The sequence below is a fragment of the Poecilia reticulata genome, linkage group LG22 (assembly GCF_000633615.1).
Source record: "Poecilia reticulata strain Guanapo linkage group LG22, Guppy_female_1.0+MT, whole genome shotgun sequence".
NCBI classification, from domain to species: domain Eukaryota; kingdom Metazoa; phylum Chordata; class Actinopteri; order Cyprinodontiformes; family Poeciliidae; genus Poecilia; species Poecilia reticulata.
In genome coordinates this window covers 13,664,993-13,680,302 of record NC_024352.1, presented here as the reverse complement: position 1 = coordinate 13,680,302, position 15,310 = coordinate 13,664,993, and the positions used below count along the sequence as shown (strand labels likewise).

The 15,310-nt window shown below is 37.6% G+C and overlaps 1 protein-coding gene across 7 annotated transcripts in view; it reads right to left on the bottom strand.

Moving 5' to 3' along the window:
- ralgapa2 (Ral GTPase activating protein catalytic subunit alpha 2) overlaps positions 1–15,310 on the bottom strand; it is a 108,162-nt gene that overhangs the window by 44,607 nt on the left and 48,245 nt on the right. For all 7 annotated transcript variants that reach the window (XM_017302569.1, XM_008399567.2, XM_008399570.2 and 4 more), the window contains 8 exons: positions 12,715–12,843; positions 10,650–10,778; positions 9,077–9,135; positions 8,539–8,647; positions 5,778–5,888; positions 5,493–5,561; positions 3,950–4,087; positions 1,541–1,718 (listed from right to left, as the gene is read on the bottom strand). In XM_017302569.1, coding sequence (XP_017158058.1) covers positions 1,541–1,718; positions 3,950–4,087; positions 5,493–5,561; positions 5,778–5,888; positions 8,539–8,647; positions 9,077–9,135; positions 10,650–10,778; positions 12,715–12,843 — 922 coding nt within the window. The remainder of the gene's footprint in view (positions 1–1,540; positions 1,719–3,949; positions 4,088–5,492; positions 5,562–5,777; positions 5,889–8,538; positions 8,648–9,076; positions 9,136–10,649; positions 10,779–12,714; positions 12,844–15,310) is intronic.

Sequence of the window (15,310 nt, the reverse complement as noted above, 5' to 3'; positions counted from 1 at the left end):
TCTCCAATTCTATGGAGGATAAATTATTGGTGAGCTGTTCCTTCCCCCCTTTTCTTTCACATCAAAAACATGGACAACCATGGTCCTATCACCTCTCTTATTAATTGGAGCCCATTTTAAAGATATGGTTTGTAGTCTCAGAGCAAGGAATCATCAATTTTCATCAATTTATGACTTAAATTTAGAACTTTGATGTATTCACAAAAAAATGCATACTTATATGATGACTTTTGTATTTGTAGGAACAATTACTTTTTTGTTGCATTATATTGAACTTAATATTTCATTTCACAGATTGTGCTCGTCATTGTCAAAGCTATTTTTTTAAAATGGAGTCTGGGGAAGACTGAACGGGATCAAATCCTTTCCACAGAGCACCATGCCTGCATAATGAGGCTTGTAGTTTTGTTACAGCACAATATCCACTAGACACAAGGCAGAGCTACAAACGATGAAGCAAACGATTGCCGCCCTTTCTCAAATACAAAAAGAAACACATCCATTGTCTATACGGTCTTGTCCTGTGCAGAGTCGCAGGGGAGCTGGTGCCTGTCGAACATTGTGTGATAGGCGGGCTGCACCCTGGAGAAGTCGCAAGTCCACCACAGAGACACAGAGGACAAACAAACATGTGCACACAGACACACACTTACACCTATAATTTAGAGACCAATTATCCTAAGTCATGTTTTTGAACTATGGGAAGAAGCCAGAGAGCATCCAGAGAGAACTCAACCATGCACAGGGAGAACATGCAAACTTGAACACAAAACTTTCCTGCTGTATGGTTGCAGGCTAACCACCCAAGCAGACAGGCTATCCAACTAACCAGCTAATATTAGCTAGTAATTCAATGAAAGTTTACAGTGCTGTATTCAGCTAAATTCAACATTATTTTAATTACTCCATGAACTGAAATGCATAAAAGAAAAAAAGAATTGGACAATATGGAAAAAACCCCTAAAAATCAACTTCGTATTAAGTGATTATTATTTCAACAGTTTCAAATCAACAATCTAGTGTGAAAAGGCTTTGTTTTAAGAAAAACTAAAAGAGAAATAAAATATTAATATCTAATTAGTTTTATATAAAAAGAAATGTCAAATTAGCACAATTGTGGGACATTATGGACTGAATTAAAATTAAGAAAATTACACTTTGAACTAGCATGATGTACAAAACCCATTTCAATATACACAATAAACAATAGATAACATAATTCACACTACTGATTGCAATCACTTCTCCATCTTGTAAAATGTGTAACTAAAAGTGGCCCCAAATACTTCTTGATAGGCCACACATCTATAGTATTTAAGCTGAAAGCTTACTTTTATCAATATTGTCATCTTTCATTCTTGGATCAAGTTATTTCTGTAGAAGTATGAAAAGTTATCGCTCTTCTGTTTTACATAAAACCCATTTAATCATTTTGTGCAGATCTGTTTTGTACTTTTGTGTTAATGCTCTGAAACTGTAGGATGTTTACTCAATGTTACTGTGGGAAACATCACACTGGTCCATATTGTTGCATCCTTACCCTCAGCTACTGTCAACAGGTTGCCAAAGTCTGCTGTGGTCATTTGGGAGGGTGGTGGCTCGAAGCTCTTCACCTGACCCAACATCAGGTCGTATTCGTTGGATAAGTCCGACAGACTGAGCAGGTAGTGGCTCTGCTGGGTGTGCAGGTTGGAGCCGGACACACAGCAGTGAAGCACCTGATTGATGGAAGAGAGAGAAGGAAAAAAAAAAAAAAAAAGCAGGTTGATCATGTCCAGACGAAGTGTGCTTGTTTTGTTTTTCTGTGACGAGAGAGCACGCTGCACTTTGAAGACTTAAATTCAACCCTAATGCGTAAAGATAAGATCGCTTTGTGCCTGGCACGACATTGCGCAGAGATGCTCCTGCAGACCTGTTTGAGACGGACAAGATCCTGGAGCGTGCAAAGGGGGTAATATACAGTCTATTTACATCGTAAGGCGAGGCCGAGTTGAGGGCTGGGGGGGGTTGGGGGTGAAGAAAAGAGGGTCTTTATTGCCACTAATCCATTTCTCCTCTGATGTGTGAGTGTATCGATCTACATAACAGATGGCAGAGCATCCGTTGGCAACACTAGATAAGGCGCACTGGGGCAGTTGATTACAGCCATTGGACAGGTTTACACTGTTTGATTTAATTAAGACATTATCCCTGCGCTCTGCTCTCACCACAAACATACACACACAAACACCTGTATAGAGCAAAATTTGCTGATAGATAGATAAAAAATTATCAGACGGTGCAAAACGTATGCTAAATGTATGTAGATGAGGGCGCCTCTTATTCAGACTGGAGCAACTTGAGTAAAGCCATGCAAAAAAAAAAAAGAAGAAAAAAAAAGCTAATCCCATTCAGTACACTTGGCTGAGAGAAGCTTGGAGAGGCAGTCTGGCCCTGCCATGTGAAACAGTATTGTGTAGGGCAATGTAGACAGTATGTGGATGCTTCTACCAAGCTGAGTGCATGGGGGAGGGATTGGCGGCTTGATGCTGAAAAGACCTGAACCAAACAGCTGCTACACCAAAGCCCCAAAGAGCTTCCTCAGTGGAGAGGTAAAAAAAAAAAAGAGGGAGGGGGGCACGGCTGTGCCTGACAAGTAAGTGAGTGCACCTCGCATAGCAACAGTTCCTGGAAGGTAACACAGAATAAACAAGCATAGCTCAGTTCGAGGGGCGCATATTGCGCAGAGATGCAAGTACACTATGTACATACACATACATCAAATAACAAGGGGGCATATGTATGTAAACAAAAATGCAGATATGATATTCTTGCCGTTTTTCTCTTTATGCACGCACGCACGCACACACATCCACACACACAGAGGGTGGTGCAGCTGGCTGCTGAGGCAGGGAGAGAGAGAGCAGATGGAGAAGCTTGAGCACAACTCCAATGAACCACCGAGGTCTGGAGCAATGTTGCATTTTAAAGCTGTGAGCATCCACCAAAATCAACTTCTTTTGCCCCTTTCCTTTTTCCCCAGCAGTGTCTTTTTAAGCTGTGTTTTGAAAAATATATAAACTGGTAATTACAGGAGCATAACACTCCCTGTTACTGACACAAGCAAATAAGGGAAGAAAAGAAGTTGTTTCCTATTAGCGAGGTTATTCTCTGCTTGGTAAACAGAATAATTAGAAGCCAACGAGCCCATAGAAATGTAAAGAGATTTTGGTCCTGATATTGCACTAATATTGTCACACCTCAGAAGGAAACCCAGAGGGACCGCGCCTTTTGTGTGCCGATGGACGACCAATCATGCCTAATTGTATTTGCTTTCATAGCAGCTGCAGTCTCTCTCATATTAAGACATATTCCATTCAAATCTCCAGGACAAGCGTTTAGAGCCTGAGCTTATCAATTGGACAAAAGGTCCTGTTTGAATAATTGGACCATTTCTTATCAGGGGTGACATCCTTACAAAGATCTGCCGTTGACCGCATCTGCCCAGACAGGAGGGAATGAATAATACCTCATTCATTTGTGCCTAAAGCCTGGCCCTCATCCTCAGGGTCAGACCATAAATAAAAAAAAGTTGGAGGAATAAAAACGGATATGTAGATTAAATGTTGAATATTTTGCATGTTTTAAGCAATCAAATCAAGATTAGAGTGGACTTGTAAAGGTTTTCTACATATGACAAATACCAATCATTGGTGTCAGCTACGATGGACGCTTCTATATGGTTATTCCACCATAATGTTAAATGAGGCATGGTTATGAGGTCATGGTGGAGGTGAGTCTAATTAAAGCTACAATCCCATGTGGCATTGTGCTGGTGGAGGGAGTATAGTTAAGGCTGCCGTCTCTGTGAATGAAGGTAATGAATCCTCCAGAACATGCAAAAAAAATTATATGTATATATGTTTTTTTTTTTTTTCTTAAGTGGAAACTTTCGGATTTAAACGCTCACCCTGTAGATGTAGTCCAGGAGCGGTGCCTTGCTGGGTGAGTGGGGCTCCAAAGACGACTTGGTGATGGGTTCTAGCAGCAGACTCAGGGGAACAGCCATACACCAGTCCAGCAAGCAAAGTAGCAGCGAAACCATCATCTTAAAGTGACAGATACATAATATTTTAGGTATATCTACAAGTGAATCTCAGTATATTAGAACATCAGGTTTTTTTGTTTTGCTTTTTTTTTGGGGGGGAATTCTTTTCAAAACAAAAATGACAGAGTAATAAATTTAATGTGTTTGTTATATTGAAAGCATAAATTCAGCTCTTTTGAAAACAAGAATGTTAGACGAACAAAGAAAAACAAATCAATCCAGAGGTGTCGGTTTTATGGTACAGGTCCAACTTTCTACATATATTTTTTTCTAGATTTTTTTTTATGCTTTCCATCCTAATCATGGAGAGCATTTTAGTACCAAGTATTGCCCGTGAATCAACTTGAATAGTAAGATCTTATTGCATGTAGTATCCACAAATAGCGAAAACAACAAATTGCTAAAATTGGTCTCTGATTTGGAGGGGTTGTCAAGTAATTTCCAACGCCTTTTTTTGTTTCTACACCCACTTAGATGACCTTCATTTTATTTCAAAATATGCAACACTTGGAACTAATGTTTAGACTAAAAGCAGATTATTTACACCACAATTTGTACTTTAGTACCTTTGATAGTAAAAAATCCCAAAACACAGAACTACATTTCAGAGTCTTTGAGAACCCCTGGGTAAAGCCCAGTTCAACCTGAAGTTGAAGCTGTCTAAAGTATAATGTGTCTTTGATTACTAAATAAATGCATTCAGCCAGTGAAGCAAAATCAAAATGTCAAGCTAAGACAGTGGTTGATTTCCAGACCTTTCCAGAGGTAGATAAGATCGACCAATCACTGAACTCCAAAAATTAAGAAAACCTGGGATGATTCGTCAGCTGACTGACTTATCTGTGCACCACTATTTTCGCGACTTATGAAGACTCAGTAGGAGCCAGGTGTCTCTCTGAAAAACAAGTCTATGAAATGTTGCTTCACAATCCTCACAAAGCATTGTGTATCCCTGTTGCTTGTGAACCTTTTTGTAAATGGCGTATACTTGTATAGCACTTTACCACGTCCAGAGGATTTTTTTGTATCACATTTTTCCTAACACTGAACTTCCCTTTACTATGTTTGGAAACAGCATTCTAAGCAGACAGTTTTCCACGAGTGTGTAAGTTATAACGCAGCCTGTCTTTGCTGAGAATCCATTCTTTTCCATGTTTCTTCATAATAATTCTAATTTTTACATCAGTTGCATTTTTTAAGTTGATTAGTAAAACAAATATTAAGATGTAACTATACAAGCATCAATAGTAACTGCATTACCACAAAGAAAAAAACTGACAAGAAAGCCTTAGAGAGATGAAGGTACAGGAAAAAAAGGATAACAAATCACTTCAGTGGAAACATTCCTCTGCAAATGCACCATTCCGACATGATAGATCAAGGGCCTTTAGATCTATAGATGTACCTTTTTGTCTGCTTCCACTGTCGAGTGCTCTGCGCTTGGCAACAAAAAGGCTATTGTAGCCACAAAGATCTGTGTTGGGACAAAACAAGGTGAAAAATAATTGGATGACACATCTATTGTTATGCTCTCCTATTCATACGCAGAGCCGTACTTGTGCAGGAAAATAAATGTGAAATTGTTGAATTTGGAGTATTTACATGCAAAAGTAAAAAATGACTGATCCACCGCTTCCTTTTAAAACAATAGAAATGTCCATCCATTACTGTATATGCGTATGTGTGATACCTCAATTATCTTCTTGGGAAGAGTTGGATCCAGCCTCTGGAGTCGTTCCCAGTGAGAAATCAGCAGCTGAAACATGTCACAGGCGACTTGGGCCACTACTTTGTTTCCAAACTAAAAGAAAGAAGAGGTGATATTAGGAACTTAAAAAGACAAATTGTCTTCCAACTGCAACAAAGAGCCCAGATAATGAGTAGTTAATTCAGCAAGCACAAAAAAGTGAAGATGTTAGGCCCATCTCAGTAATAAGGTAAAAGGTAAAAAAAAATGTCGGATTGGTGACATCTGATGTTTTGAGAATCAGAATCAGCTTTACTCGTTATGCAATATGCTTATTTTGCTTCAAAACTGGACAGCTGACTACTCTAGCAGAAGGATCTTCATTGTGTTCATCAAGAAGAAAGTGACTCTGTGGTAGCTGAAATCTGCAAATAGTGCTCAGTAGCATGACTTGAAAGTACACGTATAAGCAGTTTGTGTCCAGGATGTGTGGGATCTGCAGAGGTACTAGCTGGCCTTTTCCTGACATCCAACTGCTGGATGAAGAAAAGGTCATCTCTGATGATCCAAAAAAACCCCACATTCTACCGTATTACATAACAAGCGTCATTTGATATGTATTGTTAGTATGGGTGGGCTGAAAGTACATACGGTTAGCAAATATGTATTGCCGTACAAGCAGATATTTGTGATGCTGTGACACCAATAAATATGCAACATGTTGTGCAGACCAAATCAAAAATTTGTTGACGGTGACAAAAACAGTTTAAACAATGTACAAAATATTAACCAAATAGTAGTAGGACTGTATGTTTTTGCTTGGATTCAGTTGTATAGTTTTGACCCTATTTGGATTGGACAAAAATAACAGTACATTCAAAACTTTTGCACTAAGTTGGTTTAAATCCTATGTTTTGTCATTTTATCATAGAAATTAGTTATTTAAATAAATCACTAAAAACTAAGCATTTATTTACGATACTGGTCCAAGAAGAATGGACAATCTTGTATATCAATTCACCTCGATGTTTCAGCCAAACTGTGTTGGACATGTGCTGTCGGAACAACAGCAAAGTGAAAGAAGTCAGCTGGTTGCTTCAAGTAAAGCAAGGCGCTTTCTCAGTGTCATATCACGAACAGATTGATAATTTACAAGGAAGGAAAGCGCCGGGAGGAAACTGAGCGTGGTGCATCCAAAGCACCATCAGACAGACTAAATGTGACCACACTTTATCAGAAGATCAATACAAAAATCCTTAGACTGAGAGATAAAGACAACCTCATCACAGACAAAAAGACTACCTGGGAGTTTAATCATCAAAAGTCGTGACAAGAGAACATTTTACTCATCTGTGTCTCAGAGGATGAATAGTGGGGTTTCTAAACCACTTTAAGGCTAGAAAACATGGGCAAATACTAACAATTGTTCATTTTAAAAGTCAGTAGATAAGTAATTAATGTTTTCTCTTTCCTGTGCGTGTGCTTCCGATCAGCTCAACAATCTGAACAAAAACCGACAAAAACCGCAGTGAGCTACGTTGCCATGTAAAGGAAGACTGGAGAGTGCTTAAATTTTCCCCTTTTTATCTTTGACGCGTGTTTCTATGCAAAACGATTATTGACAGACCAGTATACTTTAAAGCTTTTAAGCCTTTCAAACTTCCCAAAAAGTTAGACCTCTGTGATGATCACTGTGAAGTTCATTTTCTGCTACTTGTTACAGCAGGTCTCACTCAAATACCTGAATCTTACAGAAGCAGGAAGCCAAGGCTTATTGAAGATGGTGAATTAAAGTTTTGGCGAAAGACGCACTTTCTGGGGCAAAATTCTCCGTAATTCTCCTTAAATTTAGTTTTTCACTTACTGCGCAGATTATCAGCATAATTTCATTTCACTTCACCACCCTGCCTCATTTTCTCCAGACTCATCGGAGGAAAGAATTGAGCTGTTGACAATTTTCCTTCAAATGTGGATTTCTTCAGTGATTTGAAATTCTTTGTGGAGAAATAGAATTTCCCATTTCTTCCAGCTGAATGCCTCTCAACATGTAACAAGGGCAGACAATGTGGGGAGTACAGAAATGGCCAAACACAAAAAGGGGCCCTGAGAGTTCAGCACCTGCTTTTAGAAAAGAGACTCTCAGTGCCACTCTTCCCCCTAGATCCCCCACCCAGCCTATACCCTCTATTTTGGGGCTGGTTGAGTCTGTGTGTCAAGTTGTACAGGGGAGTGATTACTGCTCCATTAGAGAAGGGGTGGGGTGGGGGAGGCAGGGGGTGCTTGAGCAGGAAGCTGGGAGATGTAGCTGCTTAAATTGGCCCACATCTACCGAGAGCGAGCAGCCTGGAAATTACGCCACCGCCCAAAATCCTTTTCCATGAGGGGGAAAAAAGGGGCAGCCTCCTCTGGTTCTCTGCATCTCTTCACTCAGCGAGAAAAGAGGGTTCTTCTAAAATATACCTATGAGTCACATCACATCATGGACATGTTTTATTCTAACACTTTTTTCCTCGGTCTTTCACTATGTCCAAATTGTTCCACAGTCCTTTAATGCAATCAACTCTCATTTTTGCTAAAGCCGAGCCCCAATAGGGATTGTAAAATAACAACAGCTATTATGTTCCTATTTATTTAATTATCTTGATTTTGTTATTTTTTCCCCCTAGAAATATGATGCATTAAATTGCAAATGATTAAAGTAATTTAAAAAAGTGAAGCTTTCTGCTTCACAATTTGTGAACATAACATTTCTAAAGTTACAAACCTTTAGTGTTACTCCCAGAACATTGATGGCATCTTTAACCAGGTGGTGAATGTTGTTTTGCGTGAGCTCTTCACACACCCACAGGCCCAGGCTGCATACAGCAATGCACCTGGATGGCATAATCAGAACACGGCACATGCTAATTAAGAAGAATCAAGGTTTTTTTTTTGTTTTTTTTTTACAAATCTATACATAAAGTATTTCTGCAGTTAGAAAATATTTCTCTTTTCCAGTACAAATACAGAAACAAAATGAAACAGAATTTTCGATTGTCATTAGTTGCAGTATTATTAATAGAAATAAATGGTTCAAGTCACTCTGTGAGTAATTAATCTATCTTAATCTATATTTTATGATGTTATGTTTTACTCTTTAAACTGAATGAGAAAAATCTATACATGTTTCTATGACGTTCTGATTTATTGAGATGAACCTAGAAAGATATGTAGAAAATAATGACTATTTATTAAACTAACAAACAAAAACTACCAGTAGTTCTTTAGAGTAAAATATTGAGACCAGCACAGATGATCATTACCTTGCTCCTTCATAATATTCTTTTGTGGCTGCATCCAGAAGAATTTTAACCAGATAATTCTGAGCAGAAAACCAAACAGAATAATTTCACAATTAATTCTCAAATAATCATTTCAAAGGCACTTACTTGACTAATCTACAGCATTAAACCACACATCAACCTTTTAAGAGATAACCTGCATTAATTGCAAACTTTATGCTTCTGTGCAAACTGTGAAATTTTTGTGGTATAGTGAACATTGATCTGTAGCGTTCTTCAGCTTTGTGCGCATTTGTTTCATTTGCATTGTGGACACTGAGTGGAATAGATCTCATCTCTGCTCTGACTGCAGTCGGTTCGCTGAAGGACGACTGTGAGATATTCACTGCAGTACTTAGGATAGTGGAAGGGTTCAGGGCAGCACTCGCTCCTCACTCAGTCAGGACAGTTACTGCGATTGGGATTTTATATGTCGCCAAAGTCTTCAATACCAGAAAAATGTAACTAGTAGCTTTTTTGAAAAGAAGTTGCTAGATGTGTCTGAAAAGTCACCAACTATATAGACAAAGGCCCTAAGTTGGCAACAGTGTTTTCCCTCCTCCTGAGTAAAACCCCCTCTGCTCATTCCCCACACTCGCCCCTGTGCCCACAGGTTGCACTTTTCAAAAATTGTCAGGGGACAAGGCTATGCTTTCACAGTGGGTTGTTACACTGCAAAACTTGCAGCCTTACTGACTTAAAAATCAGCAGCTTAGAACTTTACAAAGGTTGGGAATTAGTCCCAAAGTCTAAGAATGAGGCATCTGTACAACATTTGTAAGTTAACATGGTGATATTAGGAAAGGCATTAAAAGGAATCTCTATACAAATGCAGTCATTTGTGAAGATAAACTGCATACCTTGATACACTTTACAAAAAAGGAGGAATGTTTAACATTTTCCAAGAGAGACCTTTTAGTGATGAAAAGATGCAGCATCGAAGCTGCTCTCTTGTTGATGATGATAGAACCAGTTGACAAACAGCTCTACCACTAACATTGGTTTGCAACTGCAAATGAAGAGCATCTGCTGTAAACATTTTTGTGGGGGCTGCCAATTACTACTTTGTCCTCTATTTATCCAAGTCCAGAATTTTTAAGGACAAACTGCATCTCTTGCCAAGACATGAATCACCTTGTTACAAAATACTTTACAGCTGTCAATTTTGGTATGTTTAGTAAGTTCAACTTCAGAAAATTAATAAAAAACCAAACAAAAAACACATATATTCTTCCCCCAAACTGTAATGAAAGGGTAAGTCGACGTCAAGTACCCCCGCCCCCCCAAAAAACAGAAGCAAATGTTGAAACCTTTTAAAATGTGATAAAGTCTATTTTGAAGCACTGTATACAAAAATAATGTGAGCTAAAAGTTGGCATGTATTGCACATATAAATGCAGTATGTTTTTTAAAGTCCAACTTCATTAAATTGAATTTTCAAGAATCTGTCCACCTTCATGTTTGTTAAAATCCAAGAAATGGCTAGATCAATTACTGAAACCTACACTGATGGGTTTTTGTTTTGAAATGTCATCACTGTTTTCACCATACTCACCTTGATATCCTCATTGCCTACACTGACGTCATTAGAGCCAGACACACAGTGCAGAACAGGAATCTGGAGGTACAGGTTGGGGAAACACACAAGGGAGCCCAAGATTGTCTGAGCCTCTATCCTTGGAGCCTGGCAGAAATGAACACACACCCAAAAAACAAACGTCAAGTGAAAACTTACAACATGAATGCAACACATGAAACTAACAGGAACATTACTATTAATTTAAAATTTTCTATCTTTACAAATACAAAATAGCACCACTACGCTTCATGAGCATTCAGATCTTGAAATGAATATGATTTCCTACCAAGTATTCCCTCCAAATAGTCCTTTATGACTGTAATATTGCATACACACCGATATATAGTTGTGCTTCAATATGTTGTGCAGCACTCGTTCTTAACCAGTTTGATTTGTGTTATTTTCAAAATTAAATTTGTAGTTTAGCATTTACTTTTATTTCTTTTTTAGTCTTTATATTAGCTAGTCTTTGTGTTTTGTCATCTTATTATTTCCATAGTATAAATAGATGTTGGCTGAATAATAGCATTCGTCATACCACTGACTCCTTATAATCAGCAGTCAAAGTTATAAATAACATGGTTATCTTAAATTATTACTAATCTTGAGAAATATAAAGAAATCTCTTTGGATTACCTTTTAATGTAACAGATTGCTCAGTGAAAAGTTAAAAATAGATGTGTATTTACATGGGGCTTGACAGCTTAGACTGATTTAGGAACACCAATATAGTTTCAAGCATCTCAATATTGCTGCAGTACAGCATTGTTTTTGCAACCTTTTCTGATAATTGTTTCAAATATTGTCAGAAATCATATCAAGTCTGTGTACACAACGTCACATGACTTTCCTAGCTCTGTTTGAAGTAATAAAAATGGTGTACATTATGTCATGGACCATTAAACACGACAGAGGGTTAGTTTACCATGGAGAATTTAACAACCATGTGTGCTTAGTGATTTATTTTATTAACAATGTATCATTAATCAGAAGCATTTGTTCAGTTTCTAATAAAGTACTGTTTTTGTCACAAATACAGTCATGAGCTAAGATTTTTTTTTACATTTTGATTTAGTTTCCAAAGACAGTAGAACAACCTTGTTCCATTTTTTAGTAAATCACAGGAAAGTAATTTGTGGTTATAAATTCTGCCATTGTTGCTCACTCCAACGTTCAGGCACAATAAGGCAAGAATGCTGGAAGGTTTTTCCCCAAATTACATTCTTGAGTTTTGTACAAGTCATACAAGTGACAGACATTTCAAGCATTCCTTATATCTCCTCCTAATGCTTTTTTTATGCTATCGGTAGATTTGAGAGAGAAAAAAAAGACAAAGACAGTGAAAAACAAAGTGAATCAACCAATTTACACACTTTCAAAATGTGTTCAATTAATAAAAAGCAATGATCCATTAACCTCAGATCTTTATTTTAAAAGAGAGAGTTGAATGTTGTCTGTCCAGCATTCGACATTAACCTTGATCACATTTAATTCAGGCACTTTACAAGACGGTTACAATTCACATTCAGAAATATAGAACCAAATTAAATCAACACAATCAAAACCATACAAAAAATTACATTAACTACTTATTCCAATTTGAATTAGTGAATTAGTCATAAAACAATGTGGCCAAATTTGGTTTATGATATTAATTAGTGAAAAACAAAATCATGAAAGGAGACAAAGAATGTTTTACTCAAGCATGTTGTGGTTTATGTTTATGGATATAGTCAAATAGATCTATAAATAACTTACAGAGCAAGAACTCAACTAGTACACAAAAAATGCTAATAAATCAAAAAATTGCATCACAGATAAAAAAGAACAATCTACAGTGGGATTACCATAACTTCCAGACAATTGAATGCATCTCAACATAAGCTGCAACTTTGGACACCAGAGATAAAGACAATTATTGATAAGACGATCAGATTGAATTTATATACTTATAAGTATGTGTGGAAAAACTTTGATTGAATCCATATTTCAGTGCACCATTAATACTCAAAGTAAATCTGAATGTAAAACTTATTTGTACCTCTTTGGAGTCAGAAGAAAGGACACGGGCAGCAGCAGTGATAAAATCTCCAAGCAGCATCGTGAAACCTGGTAGACCAAGGAAGAAGAAGCGGGGCGAGCAGGAGCGGACGATGGTATTCAAAACGTCCTAAAGAAGTGAATGGACACAAACAAATGAATAATATTACTAAAATTTTATAGTGACAGATTTTTGACCGTGACCTTGGAACAAACTAACATTTTTACCAATCTAGATTTACGTTTTCTGCAGGCCATGAGTTTTGAAGAAAGCGGACGCAATCTTTCCTTAACGGATGAAAAGACGCAACACGGTGCAAGCTTTTCACTACAAATGGTAGGCTAGTCATTTAGAGCAAGACGATTAAAGTTAAAGATTCAAGAGTAAATGACAATACGGAAGAGGGGGGAAAGAAAGACAGACGAGAGGCAGCAGATGGATTGTTCACACTGGATAAGAGGGAGGACAAAAGACTTCTATTTTCATGAGTCATATGTAGGTACACACACCAGCAAACCTGTAATTAAAGCCAGAGACAAGGTATTGTTTTGAGGCGGTACAGCAGCTCAGCAGCAGATGGGTACTCTTTCAACATATGCCATGCAGCAGAGGGTTACGCACAAACCTCTTAAATGTGTACAGTATAACACCAAATGCACATACAAAGGGCATTAAGACATTAAAGGGTTTACACCAAACTGAAAATACTCGTATATACAAAACACATACACAAAATGGTATAAGAATGTTGCTTCTCAACAAGAGCAAAATTACTCTCCCTTATCTGCAGCGTGTATGTGAATATGTGTGTACAAAGCCAAGGTCCAGCTCGGAAACACCTGCCTTCATGGCTATAAACCTGAGCAAATCCGACAGTTCAAACATCAGCCTGTTTGTACCTGATCCGAGGGCCACCTTAACAAAACACATGCATACAATTGCAGCATCGGAGACACACAAACACACTGTGCCACCTATGTATTTGTGACATAAGTAACCCCAAACCCTCAGTAAACAGCTATGCAGGTGAACAAAAGGAAAATAGAATAAACACAGACATAAAAAGCAGGAAGTCAAACCAACATCAGTGCTGCATGAGGAAAATTGGTGGGAAGAGCTTTAGAGCTGAGGGGCCAATTTTACCCTCATTTTGTTGGTAATTGACCTCTGAAGCATAATGTGCAGTGCAGTCAGAGGTAATTAGCAGGCAACAAACTGTTTCTTGATTGCCTGAAATAAGCATTTTAGAGGAAGCTACAAATGCAGACGGCAAAGTGCTTTCGATTGTGTGTGTGAGCAGAGGGGACCTGATTTTAGGTGTGAGTAAAGAAATCAGCATTGAGGAAAGTGGAGCTGTGTTGGCAGTAGGAATGGCCGACTGCATCAACAAAAGGTGCATTAACGTCAATACTGAACAGAGCTACCACAGGACTTTTTTTTTTTTTTCTATAAATGTGGCCTCATCCTCAGGAAAGAATGCACTCCGCCTGGCCCAGGGGTGACAGGGTTCATTCTGGCATTTTATCATACTATAAAGTATCAAACAACCTTTACAATTATAAGAGGAAATATTTGATTTCAAATGTTTTATAAAGAAATGACAACAGAGTTCACAGGTCAGAGATTAACAGTAGATTTTGTGGGAAAGTTTGAATTAATCTTAGCTAAAAAAAAAAAAAGAAGAATTTAAAGGTTTCTGCAAATTTTAGCTATGAAAAATAAGCAAGTTACTTTTAAAAGTTATTTGCTCAATGACATGTCTCACTTATTCAGCAACAAATAAGTCAAAAACAAACACCACAAAAAATAAAAATAAAAATAAATTGTCGATTTGTCATGGTGTGCATCATGCCTGGTGTGTCAATTAATTGTGTTAAAGTTGTCAAGCTTCACCTCTGACTCGGCTGCTTATTGTCCTTATTAGACGTTTATGAACTTCTAACCCCAATTCCTTAGCCACACAGAACAAACTACTGATGGAAATGTGTTTCTGAATGTATTATATCAAAGGGCAAAAGGAACATAAATGGCTGAAAAAAAACTAGAGATGTACAAAATTAATATGCACCTTTGTGAAATTTACCATGTAATGAAATCTGAACATATTTACATCTTTTGAGATTGACTTTTTAAACCTGGCAGAAAGTCCTAGAAATGTCTCTAGCTGCTTCACGCGTCCTTCAGGTGCCAATAACTGAATTTTAAAATAATTGGTAAAGATTACTAAACTCTGCGGTTGATGACTGTTGTGGGATGGACCTTTCTTATTAACTAAATCACAGCCTATTTATGAGTGAATAAGTTGCAAAAATGTATTCTTGTTTGTGTATTTTAGTTTGTAGACCAAATTCAATCTGTTTTTGTTTACCCTCTTACACAGACATTTACAGTGAAAAACATGGAGAGACTGTGGCAATTCCTGTCTATGTCATCAGAACTAGACACTAAACAAAAGAAGCAATTCCCACAAATCTGGGTTTTATAAAATCGGTTTGGCAAATCAACCAACTTGATAAGCAAAACTATGAACTTATAAAAATGAACTTTTTGACAACTGATTTTGGATCTGTGTGCATTTATGTAAAACAGGCTGGGT